General features: G+C 38.8%; 1 protein-coding gene across 7 annotated transcripts in view; it reads left to right on the top strand.

Annotated features, from left to right (window-relative positions):
- The window catches only part of RNF111 (ring finger protein 111), a 45,025-nt gene that overhangs the window by 21,671 nt on the left and 3,978 nt on the right, over positions 1 to 19,376 (top strand). For 3 of the 7 annotated variants that reach the window (XM_014873992.2, XM_014873993.2, XM_014873994.2), the window contains 9 exons: positions 325 to 488; positions 3,140 to 3,337; positions 4,203 to 4,522; positions 5,344 to 5,593; positions 6,827 to 7,178; positions 9,582 to 9,707; positions 10,350 to 10,476; positions 17,762 to 17,854; positions 18,779 to 18,874. In XM_014873992.2, coding sequence (XP_014729478.1) covers positions 325 to 488; positions 3,140 to 3,337; positions 4,203 to 4,522; positions 5,344 to 5,593; positions 6,827 to 7,178; positions 9,582 to 9,707; positions 10,350 to 10,476; positions 17,762 to 17,854; positions 18,779 to 18,874 — 1,726 coding nt within the window. The remainder of the gene's footprint in view (positions 1 to 324; positions 489 to 3,139; positions 3,338 to 4,202; positions 4,523 to 5,343; positions 5,594 to 6,826; positions 7,179 to 9,581; positions 9,708 to 10,349; positions 10,477 to 17,761; positions 17,855 to 18,778; positions 18,875 to 19,376) is intronic. The other 4 variants (XM_014873995.2, XM_088172481.1, XM_088172483.1 and 1 more) reach the window with 2 other exon arrangements.

Below are 19,376 nucleotides of genomic sequence, written 5' to 3'. Positions count from 1 at the left end.
TCACTATTTACAAAGCTAAAACAACTTCAGCTCTAATTACTGCCTGGCCACGGTTGTAGGGTTTCACAGTGAATTGTTTTTTAACATAGCTACATGTACATGGGACATGGTTTAAAGACCTCCATGCTGGGCATTTGCTGTTATGTTCTCTGATAAAGGCTGCAGTAGCGTTTGTGTGTTTGGTGAAAGGGACTCACAGGGTATCTCAGTGTAACAAAATGCTTTTCTAATAATAAAAAATTCCATGTAGCTCCTCAAACAGGAGGAGAAGAAATTAATGCTGGCAACATGTAGGCCAGTAGCTGAGGTGTTCCCTTTGCTAAGGTCTCGTTCTGCGCTTGGACACTCGAGATCGCACTGGGGCCAGAGCTCGGGTTCCCACGCTGCCCGTGCTCCGGAGGCGCGGTCCCGCAGCAGGATCTCCACTGTCATCCAGCCCCTGCGGCAGAACGCGGCCGAAGTCGTGGACCTCACTGTGGATGAAGATGGTAAGTTGCTTTGGCAGAGAAATCTCTTCAGCAGCAGCGTGGGCAGTGTAAGGGCACTGAAGTTCATTGCATGAGATGTAAGGTACCCTTCTATGAGGATATTTGATTTCCAGGTTTGACAGAAAATCCTCTTGTGCCCTTCCTTTCAGAATTTAAAGTTTAGCCATTTTCAATGGATCTTTTCGATAAAAAGATGCAATTTTTCTTCCAAAGCTGCCTTGGGTGTGTGTCTGAGGGCTGACTCACCAGGCAGAAATTACAGAACAGGTTGGAACTACTTCTTGAAAAATATGCACTTACTTCAATGCAGCACTATAAAAGGAAAGTCTATCATTGCCTATGCTTTGGAATAGTGACTGTTCTTTCAGGCCTTGAAGTAAAAATAACTTTTAAAAAAAGAAAAAAAGCCCAACCCTAAACTAGTAAAGTGTGTTAGGTTTCTGAAGCTGTAACCTTTCATTGGTTCCTAACATTAAAAGCTGCTGACACTTAATAAGTCTATTCCTGCTGAAAATCGTAAGAGCAACTTACCAATTACCAAAAAATTTGGAGAAGGAAAAGCTGAAGCTCATGTATGTTTTTGCACTTTTATATTTGCAGATGGTGGTGGTTTTGGGGATTTCTTGGGTGCATGTTATTTGTAATGTGAACAGAAGTTTTGTCCATTGCAAACTTAGAATCTTGCAATATCTAATTCTTCAAGTTGTGGTTTTTGGGGTGGGATGGAGAGTCAGAAAGGCTTGAGAATAGTTTTGGTTGGTTAATGGCTTTTAAGGTAGAGGATGAGTTGATGTACAGATTATTTTTTTTATGGATTTACTGTGAAATATCCCAACAGCTCTATTATTGAAGGGGTGCAGTATAGGTTTCTGTTGCTTTGATTTACTCTTAGCATTCATATTATAGAAATTAGTCTTGTATTCAGAAACCAAATTATTTTTAAAATACACTTCCATCATGTGTGTGTTAAAGACTAGCTGCTTCTCCTGCCTTCTAGAGGAAATGCCTAAGATGAAGCTTCCAGGATTTAAGGAATACTATTTTTGGGTTTAGGCATCAAATTTCACACATGAATTAGTGTTAAATGATCAGACTTCCGAATTAACAATGTAAAAGGCAGCTCTGCAGTTTATCCCAACTTTACCTTTTTCATCAAAGATACTGGTCTTAAAACTTGGCTGGCTGCTTCCTGAGCATAAGGATCCTGACTTCCTGGGTTCACACTGGTCTGGGCAGCATGTTAAGAAATTCAGTTTCTTGTAGCTAGCAGTTCACGGTGGACCAAGCCCCTTGTTTTTCACTGGTTTGGGCAGGGGAAATCAGAAGTGTCTGTAGGGCTGTGGTGAAAGTCTCAGCTGCTGGGGAACCTGAGCCTGGGGGAACTCAGGGTGGCCACTGACCTGAGCACTGGCTGATCACTTCTCATTGTAGGCTATACATGTACTATAAAGTTGCTCTTGTTTTCTGAATTTAAAGATTAATACATTTCACCCAAAACGTTGTTCTTAAAATAAATAAAATCAGTATATTGGAAGGCCACATTAAAAATAAGAGGCATTTAGATGTAGATACCAGGTCATGTTTTTTTAATGTGATGAGTTGGAAGACTTGCAAGAGAGAAGTTATATTTATTCCTTTGCTCACTGAATTGCTGATACTCCTTCAAGATATAGAGAGCAATCTTGAAAGCTACTCATACTTTATTTTGGGACTTTGTGTAAAGGAAGTATTTGATGTTTTTTGATGCTCCACCTCCCCCAATATCCATGCAGACGTTTTTACTAAAAAAACCTGAGCTGTTTCTGATGATTTTCCCTTTTATAGTATCTTATATTCCTAGTCATGTTGTTGTCTTTCATTCCTTAAGAGGAATCTCAAATTTTCAGTCAAAGTCTTTTTCAAAACTAAATTCTAATTATGCCACCAGGTATAGTTTTAAATTTTAACTTGTTTACAATTATCTAGTAAAAGAGAAGACTCATAAGTGTTTTGGATTTTCAGGATATGTTGCTCACTGTTAGCTTTGCAATGTGTAATATGAACAGGTATGTACCTTTAAGAGAAGTCTCAAATATTGATAATCTGCTTTTAGCATGTGTTGAGACTAGAAATCAAGCTTACCTTGCTAAAGCCTTTAGTTTTATGCATCTGGAATGATCAAAGTTTGTGAAACAGTACTGTTAGTTTAGATGTTATGCTGTTCTTGGTGAGTGATCTAGAAGTTTTTCTGGTTTTTTTAGGCAATAAAAAGTTATAAAAATAATACTTAAGCACAGAGTTTCTTTGTGGATTCATGGAGGATATCAGTGAGTGTTTTTACCATAAAGTACTGCAATAATTTAATGTCCTTTATAGTAGGCGTTTTTTATCCAGTAAATAAAACTTAAATATCAGATTTGGTTGAGAATTGATTTTATGTTCATTATTAAAACTTGAATAGAGTAAAAAAACATGAGAGAGGAAACAAAAGGTAATTTTAATTTTCTTTCCATACACAGGCCTGTCAGATTTTTGTGTTCTGACTTTCTTAGCTTCTGGCAAGGCCAGAATTGAGAATGTCTTGTAAAAAAGTTCAAAAGCAGGAACAACAATAAAAAAACCTCAGCAGCTTTTAAAGCTTAAAGAACATGAAAGCTTTTTTATTTCACTAGAGCCGACAGTTGTGCCAACCACATCAGCTCGAGTGGAGCCGCAGGTCGTGAGTTCTGCTTCCACTACCAGCTCCAGTACGTCTACCTCAGAGCAGGCCTCTGATGCAGCTCCAAACGTGTCCAGCAGCCAGCCCTCTGCAGCACCAGAGGCCACTCCCAGTCTCCCCAGTGGCAGCACTGCCGGCACTTCAACTGGAGGTACAGGATAAGAGCTCTGAACTGTTGCATTGCCTCTGAGTACAAAGGAGGTAGAGGAAGTTAATCAGCGTTTTCTAAATTAAATGCCATGTGAAGTTTTAGTACTGAACCTAACAGTGCTAAGCTGAGAGGACAGCAATCTGGAAAAGACTATTGATTTCTCCATAAAGATACAGGAAATTTGTTGGAGCCTTCTGCTTTTGCCTGTTGAAATGATTTGGTTATATATAAAGAACCATGTCCTTGCTTTTTGAGGAGGTGGAATGTAGTTCACTGGGAATTAAGTCTCTCATGGCAGTGTATTACAGAGGTGTTACTTCAGTCTGTGTTGTAAGGCAGTGAAGGATGTATTTGGATTCCTTGAGTGTATCTCTTGCTGTGGATAACCCCGTGGGAGCACATTTATACAGACCTGCATAGAGCCATATATACAGGGAGTGCTCATGGCATCACTGGAACAAAGCTGCCCTGTCTGCCAAGTGTGGTGAGGGACAATTAACCTGAGTGAACCACAGCTGCACAGGAGTTTGAGGTCTCTGCATACTAACCACAGGAACAATTTTTCCCTCCTTTCCCTGCTGATGACATGCCTTAAATTTGTGGAATAAGGCCAGTGTAATATTTATGTCATCCAGTGGTTACCATGAGTACTTCCACCTGAAACATTCAGTTTTGGTTCATTTGGCAGGTATAGCTAAATCTTACTTTTTGTATCTAGTTTGTTTTGTTATATTCTAGATCTGGTTTTCAATTGGTTAAATATTTAATTGTGAGGTACATGGTGTTTTGTTTCTGTTTAAGACACTGCTTTACAGTGATCAGCTTTACTAATTTCTTTCACTTCAATATTAACTTTGTCTTCAAGATGAAATAAGAAGAGCTGCATCTAATTCAACACTGGAAACTGGCCCTCCAGCCATGCCAAGGCTGCCATCGTGCTGCCCCCAGCATTCTCCGTGTGGAGGACCTTCACAGACTCATCATGCACTGGGGCACCCACATACAAGCTGCTTTCAGCAGCATGGCCACCACTTCCAGCACCACCACCATCACCACCACAACCCTCACCCAGCTGTGCCACTATCTCCTTCGTTCAGTGACTCCAGCTGCCCTGTGGAAAGGCCTCCTCCCATGCCTGCCCCGTGTGGAGCAAGCAGCAGTTCTGGCACCGGTTACCATGAGCAGGCATGTTTAATCCTTGTGACTCACAATCACACCTTGTGACTCGGGATTTCAAGTTGTTCCAGATAGGAGAGAATAGGATGAGGATACTGAATTATAAATTACTCTCTTGCTCTGTATTAGGCATTATAGAAGGGAACTAAAAGGAAAAATTGAACCGTAATATATATGAACACAAAACCCTGAAATCTTACAGAAAGACATAATCCTTCAGGTAATCATTGACAGCTGACCTCTTCATGGTTGTAAGATGAGTGACTGCATAGCAAACCAAACATAATTACCTTGAAATATTCTGCCCATAGTAGCAGTTTTGCAATGCAAATCGTTGAGCTGCTTTGAGGGAAGAAAAATATCAAGTCTAATGTTCTGTATATAAAAAGTGTAAAAGAGTTGCTCCTCTAAAATCATTGCTTTTTTAGACTTCTTGGGTAATTAAATCACAGCAGTAAAACAATACAGTCATAAGAAAGAACAGTCCTGTGCTAAGTTACAGTATGCAAAACTGTCAATCTTACTTATCTATCGTTGGGGTTTTTGTTGAGGTTTTTACTTTGGTTGGGGGCAGTGGGGGTTTTTTGGGGGATTTTGGTTGGTGTTTACAGAATCTAGTGTAAGGAAGTTGGTCTCGCCAGATTAATGAATTTAGGAATAAGAAATATTAGCCATATTTAAAAAATGTTCTAGAGTCAAGCTGTGAAACTTCAAAATTTGGATCCCAGTTGCTTGTGCTAATATTTATTTTTTCTAAATCTGATATTTGAATGTGACTTTGCTTTCAATGTGTGAAGAGTGGCCTGAAGAAAGCTGGTTTGTTTTTGCAGCAGGCACTGCCAGTAGACCTGAGCAGCAGCGGTATCAGAAGTCACGGCAGCGGCGCTTTCCACGGAACGTCGGCGTTTGACCCGTGCTGTCCCGGCTCCTCGTCGCGCACGGCGCTCTACGGGCACCAGGCGGGCGCGGGGCCCAGCCAGGCGCTGCCCATGGACGGCTACGGCTCGGCCATGGTGGCACAGCCGCAGCCGCCGCCCCAGGCCTCGCTCTCGTCCTGCCGCCACTACATGCATTCTCCTTGTGAGTACTGCTCTGCTGTGACACTGCCCTGGCGGCAGGGAACACCCTGCCTGCTTGCACTGATCCTACAGCTGGCCTAGCAAAACACCAGTTAAGAAATAATTTGAACAGTGAGGGGGTTTGAACAGGACCAAAGTAAAGTTAGAATATTTTCTTACGAGTGACCATAATAACATTGAGACTTAAAAACTGTATTTGCTATGAAAATATTTTTCATCTCCTTTTTATTGGCTTTTTATTTCATTTTCTTTGGTTGGTCTCTTGTCCTATCCCCCCAGTGAGATATGCTTTGGCAGAACCATTTGTTTGATTGTGATTTCTTTTTTTTAAATTTTATTGTCTCTGTAGAATAGTGAACATGGAAAGAAGGGGCTTGAACTTTTAAAAATTAAACAACAAATGTAAACTAATACTGGAAGGGAATTCTGTCCTGTTCCTTCCTCATGAGACCCCACTGGGAACAGTGTTTCAGGTTTGGGCTCCTCAGCACAAGGAGGACAGACCTGCTGGAGTGAGTCTGTGGAGGACCGTGAAGGTCCTCAGAGAGCTGGGGTACCTCTGCTCCAAGGACAGGCTAAGAGAGTTGGAATTGCTCAACCTGGCAAAGAGAAAGCTCTGAGGAGACCTTACAGCACCTTGCAGTGCCTAAAGGGGCTATAAGAGAGAGGAGGAGGGACCTTTGACGAGGGCATGTGGTGGTAGGACAAGGGGGGATGGCTTAGAAATGGAAGAGAGTAGATTTAGATCGGGTTTAAGGAAGAAATTCCTCCCTGTGAGGGTGGTGAGGCTCTGGTACAGTTTGCATGGAGAAGCTGTGTTTGCCCCTTCCCTGCAAGTGTTCAGGACCAGGTTGGACATGGCTTGGAGCAGCCTTGTCTAGTTGAAGGTGTCCCTGTCCATGGCAGGGGTTTGGACCAAGGTGATCTTTGAAGTCCCTTCCAACTCAGACCTTTCTCTGTACCTTTTCCAGTTGGTATCATACAGATTTTTTCTTTCTTTTTTCCAGTATTGGAAAACAGAATGCTTTTGGCTGCAGAAAATGTAGGTTTCTTGTAGGGTATATTGCTTGAGAATCACTTTATTTAGAATTTGCATAAACACGTATTCCCATGTTGCCACTGTTTAAACTGGTGTACTAATACTAAAACACCTATGTGAAGATACTGCTTAAATTAAATTTAAGTCAAAACCTGCAATTGACCAAATTAAAAGCACATGATGTTTTCATTGCAGATGCTTCCTTGACCAGACCTCTTCACCATCAAGCTTCTGCATGTCCTCACTCTCATGGAAATCCTCCTCCACAGCCACAACCTCCACCTCAAGTGGATTATGTTATCCCTCATCCAGTGCATCCCTTCCATGCTTCAATCTCCTCTCATGCGTCTTCTCATCCTGTTCCACCTCCGCCACCAACTCATCCCTTAGCCAGTGCAGCTGCTCCAATACCACAGCATCTCCCTGCAACACACCAGCCAATATCCCATCACATCCCTGCAACAGCACCTCCAGCACAGAGGCTACATCCTCACGAAGTGATCCAGAGGATGGAGGTCCAGAGAAGAAGAATGATGCAACACCCAACGTATGTCACAAATGTACTCAGAACAGTATCTAAACATATAATTCATTTCCCTCAGGTTTGTAAAATGTTGCATGCGAATCTCAAATTGTTAATTGCATGGTTAGGAACTGTTAGTGTTAAACCATGGTAAGAAGTGTCTTTACAAATCATCACAGTCACGTGAGCAGTAGGACTGGCCCTGCTCCGTTACATCTCTCAGGTGTGTCTCCAGGTAAGGCACCAAGGGGGTGTGGAAGATAAGGGGAGCTTGTCTCTCTTGCCCATTACTCTGGATAACAAGAAGGAATTTCTCCTCAAGCTGAATAGCCTGAAGAGTACATCATAAACTCTGGTCAGATGTCTCTTGACAGTAAATTATTCTTTTGCCTTGTTGATGCAGTTAAGATTTTTTTATATGACCAATACTTTAAAATTAACAAATTGTCATAATGGACAATATCCTGAGTTTAATTCAGATTAGATGCTTATGTATCTTTCCTATGCCTTTTGCTTTAGAAGAGAAGGAGACTGAGAATGTGATCAATGTTGAACTGTAGCTGCTAAGATGTGCTACTGTTGTTGCTTAACTAGATTGTTGATGCTAGTATCAAAAGATAACAGGTCAGTAGTAGCTTTGTATTCATAGAGTAGCTGAACTTGTTTTAATTCTGAAGGTAATATGTTTAAATATCTAAGAGAATTTCAAGAATGAGCTCTCTACTTGTTGCTCCTAACTTTTTTATACAAACTTGACTCATAACTAACTTAAAACTTGTTTAGAAGTTAGTGCTTAAAAGAGAATTCTGCTTTAACTGCAACTTTTAAGGCAATTTCCAGGTTAAATATCTATAGGCAGTGAATGCCCACAAATGGCACATGACAGAGAAGCCAGTGGCTGAGAGACAACAAGGTAGCATTTTAAGGAAAAATAATAGTGTTAGCTATCTTACGGTTCTGGGGTTTAAGTAGTTTGGGGATTGGAGTTGTGAATATTGGCAGTTCTGCAGTGTAGTGAATTTGTATAGAAATATGCATATGTATAGGAAATTGTAGGCAAATATTGATAGTAGGTTCTTCCTTGACATGCTCTCTGAAGTCACCAGTCTCAAATCAGTCAGGGCCAGTTTGCTCAGAGGTGTTTCTCCTCTTAAGCTTTGGTTTGTAACCATATGGAATTGTTTTGCCCTTGGTCTTTTTTTTTTACCCCTCTAATTCTCATTCAAATTACGTGCAAAATCAGTCTGTCTTTACCCAGCCTCCTATAAATCAGATTGTACTCTGACAACCAGAAACTGGTGTACTCTGTTACTGAATACAGACTCGAGGCTGCCAGCAGGCTTGCAGTTCCTTCAATTCTGTATCATGAAATCTTAAAGTGTTCTTAACACGTTTCATCCTTCATTTCTACAAATAACAAAAGGAATAATAGTCCAGGTTGTTTCCTTCCTGTCCAGCAATATTGTACCTTTTCAGGATTGGAAGTAGAGAATGATTAGTCATATATCAAGGTGCAGTGCATCTGTATAATATATGGGCTTTCTGGTTATTTTTTGTCTAATTTTCCACCTATAAAGACTGTGGGATGGACAGCCTAGGAGTTTTACATTTATACATTATTTCCATGATTTAAAGATGTTTCTTTTAGATTAAGACTTGGTTTAGGGAAAACGAGTCTACGTGATGTTCAGGTTTCATGAAACTATGGAAGTTGTTTTGCTATGGTGTTTTGTTGGTTTTTTTGGGGTTTTTAATTGAATTTTGGTAAAATACAAGTTTTTAGGTTGAATAATAAACCATTCTTTCTACATTGAAAGCAATGAAAAAAAAAGTCCTAATCATTTATTTCTGTGGTAAAGTAGGTAAAGTGGGAAGTGGAAAAGTAGCAGAAATCAGTCATCAGGCGTTAAGTTGGTTTTTTCAGATCCATAGCTGTTCTGTACCAACTGGCATGGATAAAAACTCTGTGCCCCGTTTACCTGAGCTATGATACAAACATGTTTCAAGGAAAATGTCCTCTGATTAGTGTATTAAGTTTCCCATAATTACTTTTGCTGGTACAGTTTTACTAGAAATAATCTGCAGCAGAGCTGTGAATGACACTGAATCTGAACATATCTGTCACATGGCCCTCTCTTTCCTACCTGCCCTTCAAGGTTAGGATTAAACACTCTCAGTCTCTATAGTCATGTCTGCCAAGTGAAGGACAGGTCACTGTAGCTGAAGCTGGTTTTGGTTTTGAATATGAAATCTTTGTTAAAATTAGTTTGTAACTTATATCTAAAGTAGAAATTAAAATACTGCATGGTGAGCTTCTTGTTTTAAAGGCACCGTAGTAGTTTGGTCTGTAACATTCTGGTTATGGGTGTCAGTTTCTTCACACTAAAAAGTATGTGAAAGTAATTGTGGCTGTTTTTTGTTGTTTAGACGTGCTCATGAGCGGCCTCCTCCACATCCTCACAGAATGCATCCTAATTATGGTCACGGGCATCACATCCATGTGCCTCAGACTATGTCTTCCCACCCTCGCCAAGCTCCGGAGAGATCTGCCTGGTGAGTAATCAGACACTGTTAGAGCTCTTGGGACTCTGGACCACAATGTGCTGATCACAGTACTGATAGTGCTGCCTGTGGTTTTAAAAGCTGCTGCATGTACCTGTAGTTTAAAGTTTGTAGATGTTGATATGGCTTTGAAATATTGCTTTGAGTACTTAATATCTTAAATATATTTCTAGTGTTTTTTAAGGGCTTAGTAGTACAGACTACTATATTCTCTCCCCTCTTTGTTTGAACTTCTGTACAATTGCATCAGGCCCACTTATGAAGTGCTTATGTTCCCCAATATATTTATTATTAAAAAAATACTTTTGGTCATCAGTGAAGAGGTACATGCATGACAGCTGCTGTTCCCACAGCATGTGCTGCAGAGAAGACTCCACATGGATCATATTAGTGGGCACAGTAAATGTGGAGTTGTCTCAATTTTTTTCGTACTAAATCTTAGCAGCTATTTTAAAAATAACTTTTAGTTATGATAGCAATATTCTTTAGCAAAGTTTAAATACAGTAAAAAAAAACTTTTATGTGAAACTGTTGTTGGAGCTGTACTGTGTTGTAGGGTCTCCAAAGCAGTGGGATTGTACCTAGGAGGCAAGCTGTTCCTTTACTGTAATGCCACTTTCATTCATGTGACAGGGAACTAGGAATTGAAGCTGGTGTGACTGCAGCCACCTACCCTCCAGGGCCCTTGCATCCTCACTTGGCCCACTACCATGCACCTCCTCGACTGCATCACTTGCAAATAGGAGCTCTTCCTCTCATGGTAAGGAGATAGCTTATGGAAAATTATGATCATTGGTCGTTTTGATTTTTGTTTGTCAGGAAAATGGATGTGTATACATTGCTGCAAAGTGCTTAACTGAAAATACTTTACTGTGTCTGTGTGTTACTCCCCACAAGGGAGCTTGAGCAGGCCCATTGTGTAGTAAGAGAAGACAGTATAGGGCCATCTACATTTCTAACTTCAGCTCTTGGAAAATAAAATATACTTGAATTAAATTGTCACTTGCATTGCAATGCATTGACCCTCTGCATCTGATTTTAAAAGTTCAGATTATTCTTTATTGAGTTTTGGATTGTTAAAGGTGCCAACTTTCCACCCAATGCATGAAAATTAGCACGGATTCTTTCTTTTTAAGGTGTGTATACACACAACTAGAATTCCATCTAGAGATTTTATTGTTTTCAAACAATATTTATTATTCATCCCTAATTCTGTGTGATAAATTGTATAATTTTGTAGCATGAAGTATTATAATCTGTAGGAAGTGTAATGGTAAGGTAGTCCCCATTACATGTATTTTTTTTAATCTGCAGTAGAAAACCAAAACAAACCAGCATATTTTTATTCTCGTTACAGAGTATTGTTTTTGGAAGAATGCTTATAGGTTTAGTTATAATTTTTCTTAATTTTGTTTAATTAAAATTCAGATAAATTAGTTTGACTATAAATTTCAGAGAAATTTAGTTTGAGTATATTTAGTGTTTCTGTGTGGTCAAGCAGTAATGTTTAATCCTCTTAAAGCTAGTTAATCAAAATTGTGAGCTCATCTGTAAATTAATGCTAAAATTATAATTTAAAAACCCTTGAAAGTTTCATCTTTTCAAAATTCCTCTGTTAGTAGCCTGAATTGACACTTAGTGTTTGAACTGTAGATTTACAACCAAACTATAGTAACTGTGTCCATTCTGGTCTTGCATTGCATATTCCTCACTCTTTAATTACCAGATATGATGATCCTTAAGTACCTCCCTGGTAAATGAGGGTTGGTCATTGCTGGGTGCTGCTCACATACTTAGCACAGGCTTTCTAAAGCAGTCTGTAGAATTTGGTATTTTAGTGTAGCCAGTGAGGTTCTTTAATGCATATCCTTTTCCTGTGCATCATCTCTTCAAATTAAGTTTTTCTGCATTCTTCAGTTAGGTGTCTGCTTTTTCAAGTGGATGAAAGAGGGCTTTACTCTCTCACATTTATTTCATGTGTTGTAATGTAACAGATAACATCAGCTGTTTTAGATTCCCTCCTAATAGTTCAGGGATCTGTAATTGTGTTAGGAGGCAACAAGTTAAATCTGTGCCTGTTTGAGCTAATTTTTTATCAGGGCTAATAGGTCATCTGTGGGATTTATTTCAATTATCACTGTGAAGTTTCTAGAAATTTAGGAGTTCAGATGATCCTTATATCACAGTGTGATGAGAAACTTTTAATTGTATTTTAATTTTAATCCGGGTATTCCTACAGCTAAAATGTTACATAAGCAAATAGTTGGGACCCCACTCTTCTTCATATTTTTAGCAGTAGAGGAGAAGAAAGCTGTGATAGAAAATGTTTAGAAATATTTCCTGAATGTATGATAAAATATTTCAGGGATTTATGCCCTTCTGCTTGGTAGCTGCAGTTTCTAGTTGGTAAAAGTGATAGATGAAATTAGGGGTTTTTAAGTCTACAGAAATCTGAGCAAGTGTTTATGTAGGGATATTTGCTCCTTATAACAGTAATTAATGAGTGGCTGAGTGAAACTGAAGTTTGTGTTTTGAGGCCTTGTACACAGTGCACTGACAGCGTGTTTCATCATGAGCAGACTGCTCTAAGCAGAACTTCTTGAGTGTTTGGGATCTGGTTTGAACCTTGCTGGGATCAGATTGAGTGCTGTGGCTTTGAAATTGTGTAGAGACTTTGACTAATTTAAAGTCTATTCACACACTAGAAGAACATGAAGGCAAGTTAGAGCTCTGCTAGAAGTTATATATACAATGAGTTCAAAGCATTACAAATGCCTTTTGATGACTCTACCCCTTCTAAGGCAGTAAAGAAAGTCACAGGTTTTGTTTGCGTGTGTGAGAGTACAGTGGATCTGTCAGCAAAAATTACTTTGAACAGAGAGCAGGCAGTGAAGTTTTTCATCTAACAAACTTGACTGGATTTTAAACAAAAGTGCTGTTTTATGCAATAGATTATTTGCACCTGCCACCTGTTTTTTTTCTTTGTAACTTTAGGAATAGGGGTGGGGGAGGAGAGGTGGAACTGTGATTAGAGTCCCTCTGCAAAGTTCTTAATATTCTAAGGAGTGTTTTCTTCTTCAGGTACAGAGGGTACTAAATGGAGATTTCATGAGTGTCATATTTTTTGATGCAGATATCATAAACTAGGGGGTTTTTTTTGAGAGGGGGTTGTCTTTTAAAGTAACTGATGCAGCCGCTCAACTAAGAATTTAATTAGTATTGGATCCACTTTGAAATGGCTTGCAGCACAATTGGCAGTGTGCCTGTTTTATGTGTAGTACTGAAACCCCACCAGACTGTAAAGGACATAATGGATTATTTGGGCTTTAATGACGTTAGTGCTCTGTATCAGTTTCTGACTTTAATTAGGTGCAGATAACCAAATCTTCATCTATTCAGTGCTGGAATGAAGACTGCAGTTTTAATCCTCAGGGAGACAAAATGATCAAGATATATGAGGGAAGATAATCAGCGTTCAGCAGCTTTGACAGTCCATATAGAGGGTTGGGGAAACAAAATCTCCTTTTCTACTAGTTTGGTTGTTTAAATGTTGTTTCTGGAAGAGTCCTAGATTAAAAGGAGTTTGGAAGAACTTTCTTCGGATCTGTCTCCAAGAGTCAGGCTGCTCCCCTTCTTCCTTTAAAAATAATTACTTTGTGACTGTGGATTAAACTTTGTGTTTGCTACAGTTTCAAGGCCGTGTATGTGCAGAGGAAAGAGCTGAGGGTTGGATGAAATCCTTTCTGGACAAATACCCATTCTGCTAACTGATCATTTTTAGGGAGACTCAAGTGAAGATCAATGCATGGCATAAATAATGGAACATTAGACAAGAAGGTTGCAGGACACAAAGGCTTCTTATCTGGTCCTCTGTTCTTCTCTGATACCAGTGTTTGTTGTTAAATGCCACTTCTATTTCTCCTTACTCTGAGTTCCTTTGGCTGCTCCTTTGGCACTGTTAATGAAAGGCTTTTTGACTTGGAGTTCTAGCACTGATTACCACATCAGGGTGGGCAGGATGGCAATTCCTGTAATTTATTATGGGGTATGGTGTCTCAGACTCTTGACTCTAGCTTCTTCTGCCCTTTTGAATGGTGTGAGGTGTGGTGGGGGAATTATTTGGACTTCGTAGTTTGCTAGGTATAGTGTAATAAATATCTCTCGAGTTGATGCAAGCCTTGAGAATACCTTTAATTTATTGTGAACCTGAGCTTCTCAGTCTGAGGGAGATCTTTGGATCATATTTTTAAAAAAGACAAAACCCCATACAAAAAAAAAAAAACCAAAACAACAACAAAAACCCCAAACAAACCTGAAGTTTCTTATGGTACTTTAATCTCTCTCAGGTGTTTCGCATCCAGCTTTCAATATGCTGTGTCCCCTTTTTCTTCTGTTGCAGAGCCTTATTGTTTTGTTCCTTTACCTGTGGGTTGATTCAGAGTGTTTGAGGTTATCTTTACACTTAGTTGTGAAAATCCTTAGGGATTTGGAGGTGTAAGCCAGTAGGTCCCAGCACATTATGGTAGTTGTGTGCTGGTCAGAATAATATTGCTCATAGTGTAGTCAAACTGGTGTTGCAGCTCTAAGAGATGCAGCTGTTTTTTACCCCAAAAGCCAACAAGTTTCTGTATGATACCTGAACACTTAAGGCTGTAAATTGATGTAGTAGGAGTAGTTTAAGATGAACTTCAGGTTAGAAATAGCCTTGATTAGCTGTATCAAATAGAATTGCATTTTTAAGAAAAAGCTTCTAGTTTTTTTCTTTATATAAATATTAATTACTGTTCTTTGGGTTTTTGTAGAATAAAAGCTATTGAAGAGCACTCATTTTATGTTCCCCTAAGATGCAGGGGGGATAAAACCACTGGGTTTTATCTATGCAGCAGATGGTACTTCATTGGGTTCCTTCACCCAATGATTTTCTATGAAAACTGCTTTTCCCTCTTAATATTTGGCTTAAGACATGAAATGATAAGCTTTGCTTCAATTTGTGTATTGATACTAGCTGAGCAGTTAGTTAACTGAACAGGCTTACACTGGGGACTTATTTTAATATATATGAAATCATACTTAATGTGAACCACAGAGGCTAGGGTGAGCAAGATAAACAGCACCATACTGGGCAAGAATCTCTCCACTGACTGGCAACTGAAAAGCAGAAAGATTTTGCAAAGGTAGAAGCTATTTAGCAAAGAAGAAAGCCTTCCCTGCAGGTTAGATGTTTCAAACTATTGATAATGTTTGCACTGTGAATGGTTCAGACTTAGCCTTGAATTATTTTAGTTGCTGCAGATTTTTGTGGTCATGGAATATATCAATAGAAAGTGCAAAACAAGAAAGAAATGATACTTCTTTAGTTCTTGGCAGACTTGTGCTGGAATTTGCAGGTCCAGAGTATATTGCTTTACATATCTTTTAATTTGACCATATCCAAAAGAATATATACAAACATTTAGTGCAGACTGGCATTACTTTTAACTACTCACATTCTCCATTAGCTTTAATATTTTTTTTTCTTTTCCATTCTGTATGAAAGCTTAGTGAAAACTAATTTCCACTTGTGTGTGAAGCTTTTTAAGAGAGCCGAAATCTTTTTGCATTTGAAGCTTGGTGGTAACTGTTGAAAGGATTTTAAGCAAGACCATTCTTATTTGGGTATTATTGATAGTTCTCTCTTGCAAATCTTTTCTCCATCTTGTAGTCACAAATGTACTCAATTAAAATTTTGCTGTGTTAGCAGACTGCTTATTCTGCAGGTGTAAAGGAACTGTTTTTTTTTTTTTTTTATTCTTAGAGATGTTTTTCCAGAGTAGCATTTTACCTGATCAGTAATGTGAGCTGTCTCTCAGGGTATTTCATAAGAGAGCCTGTACATAATGCAGGTTCAGGTAATTTTGCAGAGGTGTTATGCCCTCCCCATCAAGATAATATGAAGGCCCATTCATTAGTATGAAAACATATTGTCCCACACAACATTTCTGTTGTCTTGAGTTCAGTAGTTTATGGTAGGTACTCTGAACAATTTTTGGTCTTGTACTGTTAAAAATAATTTTAATAGGTTTCTTAGTCTCCAGTAACAGAATTTGTTCCAAATAGAAGACCTACCCAGGTACATATCACTTGGTAAAGTTGGTAAAGTGATTGCTGAGGCAATTGGAACTGTAATGATGGAAGTACAGCAATTCATCTGTGACTTTGCACCTCTTGTAATGATGTTGTATCTGCACTATCACATTCATTGTTTTCCAAAAAACTGATTTGAAATCCTGGTCAATAAGAAGCAGGCATTAAACATCACTTCTGAGATTTAAGTTAGTTTTTGTCAGGAGTTCCCTTCTTCTGAGTGGTGGCCATCGATTCCCAATGTTATAAGAGGCAATAAAATTTCCTAAATTATGCTAGGCAGGTCTATGCCTGTGTAAGCCTGGCACAACAGGAATATTCATAGTGTGAGTGAATGACTTAGTTCTTTAAATGCATTTTCTGTAATTGGAAGCTGAAGTAGAATCACATGCTAAAATGCAGAATGAATCATAAATCAGCGATTATCTGAGACAGATTTCCTACAAATATTTTTAATCTGCTCCCCCAGAATCCCTTAGTTACAGCCACAGTTTATAATGTCAATTAGTAAGACCTACCATACCAACAGATACTACTTACGTGAAGTGTTTTGATATGCACATGAATATGCATCTTTGGTTTCTGTTACTCTGGTTTGTTAAGATTTAAGACCAATATTGTGGCTGTATTTGGGGCAGGTGTTGGCACTACATTGTCATTTAACAAGCACCACATAAACTGCTTTAAAATAACCAGATTCTGCCTTTTCTGGAAGAAATTTTTTTAGGGCAGAGGACTCTTGTCTGTACCTGTCAGCTTTTAGTTACAAGACTGGATTTGAAAATTGTAGAAAGGCAGCTTATTGGTCTCTTATTTGATGTGGGTGGCTTTGTCTAGGTCTGTGCTTTTCCACAATGCATTCATTGAGTTTTACACCTTATATATGTTAAACTTGAAAGTGTCTAATGGAAGGAAGAGGAGCAGCATGTGAATATGTGACTTCATGAATAGTATCTGGAATATCTGACTTGTGGACAGCCTCATGAGATGAATGTTGAGCTGTCATATACAGCAGCAGAGACATTATCAACTGATAGCAGCAATTCACTTGGAAATTCTTGAGTACCATCTTCGTTTCTGTGCTGACAGTCTTCCTGTCAGTGTGCTGTGGGATTAAGTAAACCAAATCTGCTGATAATTTTGGGTTTTTATCACCTATTCATTAAATGCTATTGGGATTATTCACTCCTCCTGCTGGGATAAAAAAAGAAATGCAGCAGCCCTGCTGTGGAGGTAGTCCCTGCTATATGAACTATCCTTCAGCTTTGCTCTATGAAAAGTGCTGATGCTTGAAGGGTCTGTGGAATATAGCACTGGACATTGGTCTTTTGTTCACTGCTTATATGTCTTACTGTGCAAGGAGGTTTAGTGGATGCTTGAATGTAGAGTTAACTGTGACTTTAGATGTGAGTTTTGAGTGTTAATTTTTATTGGCCTCTAAATTTAAAGACCTTTGGTTCTTTTGAGTCAGATAAGAGTATTGGCTGCTTTTTCCAGCCTGACTTTTTTAGCCTTGTTTCTTCTGTGGTATCAAAAGCTTACATTTGAGAATCTGTAGCGAGTCCTTTTCATAATTTTTTGTGTAGCTGTGTTATGTTAGGTGTTCTGTTTACAAAAATAGTGGTGGCTTTATTATGGTGGTTTATATAATGTAGGTCGAGATTTCGAGATTTGGGAATTGTAATGCAGATGTGGAGAGGTTACAGGAGAGGATCTGGTCTCACTTCTGTTTTGCTTCTGGTTATGTTTAGATGTGTCAGAGTGGTGTTTGTGTTGTGCTGTCAGTTGGAATTGTATGCTCAGGCTGAGGAGTATAAAAAGTGATTCAATTAAAGCAAAAGGAACTTAAATTTTTCAAAGTGAACAGTAAAATACTGGAACTGTTCTGAATAGGTTTAACTTAACGTCTGCTGTTTGAATAGGTACCAGACATGGCGGGCTACCCTCACATCCGTTACATTTCATCGGGATTGGATGGAACATCATTCAGAGGCCCTTTCAGGGGCAATTTTGAGGTTTGTAATAGAATAAAACTAGATATATGTCAAAATGTGTCATGAGGGAATATGGGGAGGGTATATGATAGAGCTAGTTCTATATATAGATAGGAAGAATCATAAAGAAAATACCCTTTACTTACAGAATGCCCTCACCATTGTGGAGTGGGACAAAAGCATATTGAAAAATTGGTCAGGAGAGGGTGCCCTGGACAATGCAGGTTAGGTGGCAATTTCCTGACAGTTCATCTTGCTCCTCCCACCAGCCATCAGTAGGACTGAGTAGTCCCATGACATTCTGGGAGAGGGCAGTGGTGTCTCTGAGTAACTGTGCCAGGTTCCTCCAAGTGAGGCTGAAACTTGGCCACACTAACAGTGCTGTCCTGTTGTATAGTGCCAGAATTGAAATGGAGTGAAGGAAAAAAACAGGAGATCATAAAAGGTATCAGATGCAGAGAGTTAATGACCTAGTCCACTGAAAACCTCTTCAGTGACATCTCATGGTTCTAATAAACTCATTGCTGGAGAAAAATAAATCAGCCATTGTATTTCAACTTAAGCAACTTGTTTTTTTCTTCAAAGCCTTAATGACTGTTAGAAAGCAAATATTTACATAGCATATTTTAATTGCCTTTTCGTTATTAGACACAGTATGTGTGAACATACTGATAGCCATTCCTAGCTGACAAACATTCTCTCTTTTTTGTAGTAAAATATTATTTCCCTAGAACTTAAAATACCAGACTGTGTTGTGTGGGTTTTTCTACAGAAGCCCATCACTTTTCCCACACAACATACTTTTTGGCTTTGCCTATATTTAATTAATTTGGGAAATAAGAGTTTGTCATTCTAAAAATGAAGATGGTTTAAAATAAAATTAGTACTTCCTCAGTGTAGTTGAAATAATAGTTTTTACACTGTTTATTCCTTCATGATTTTTAGGAGCTGATTCACTTGGAGGAGCGACTAGGCAACGTTAATCGTGGAGCAACACAGGGAACTATAGAAAGATGCACATATCCACATAAATACAAAAAGGTGAGGATTTCTCAAATTGTGGCCTAATATTTCTTTGAACTTGTTAATGGTTAGCTTAAATCTGCAGAATTTTCAGCTTCAAAGAGGGCATGTTTTCTGTATCTTGAAATTTCAAGGATCGTAAACAAAGCTTACTATGCCACTTGTTTCACAAGGAAAATCTAAAATTAGTTCCTTAGATAAAGACCTGCTGTGATGTGATGTGATAAAAAAAGTGGTTTGATATGATTAACTTGTCCTAAGCTATGCATAGCCTTGTGAGTAATGAAATAAACTGCTGCTGGTAATAGCAAACAACTTCAGACTTCAGCAGTAGCTCACAAAAGAAGGCTTTATGTTGGCAGTAAGCTGTTCACAGTGCTTACCTGCTTGGAATATATAAATTTAAACTTTTCTTTGAACACATGGGGAAGACTGGAACACCAGGAGGTTTGAACTGGGGTGCACAATTTTGGCAATTGAGGTTGTCTCTCAGTTGGAGTTCAGTCTATTATATGATACA

The sequence above is a fragment of the Sturnus vulgaris genome, chromosome 13 (assembly GCF_052056855.1).
Source record: "Sturnus vulgaris isolate bStuVul1 chromosome 13, bStuVul1.hap1, whole genome shotgun sequence".
NCBI classification, from domain to species: Eukaryota; Metazoa; Chordata; class Aves; order Passeriformes; family Sturnidae; genus Sturnus; species Sturnus vulgaris.
This window is presented reverse-complemented; position numbering and strand designations above follow the sequence as displayed.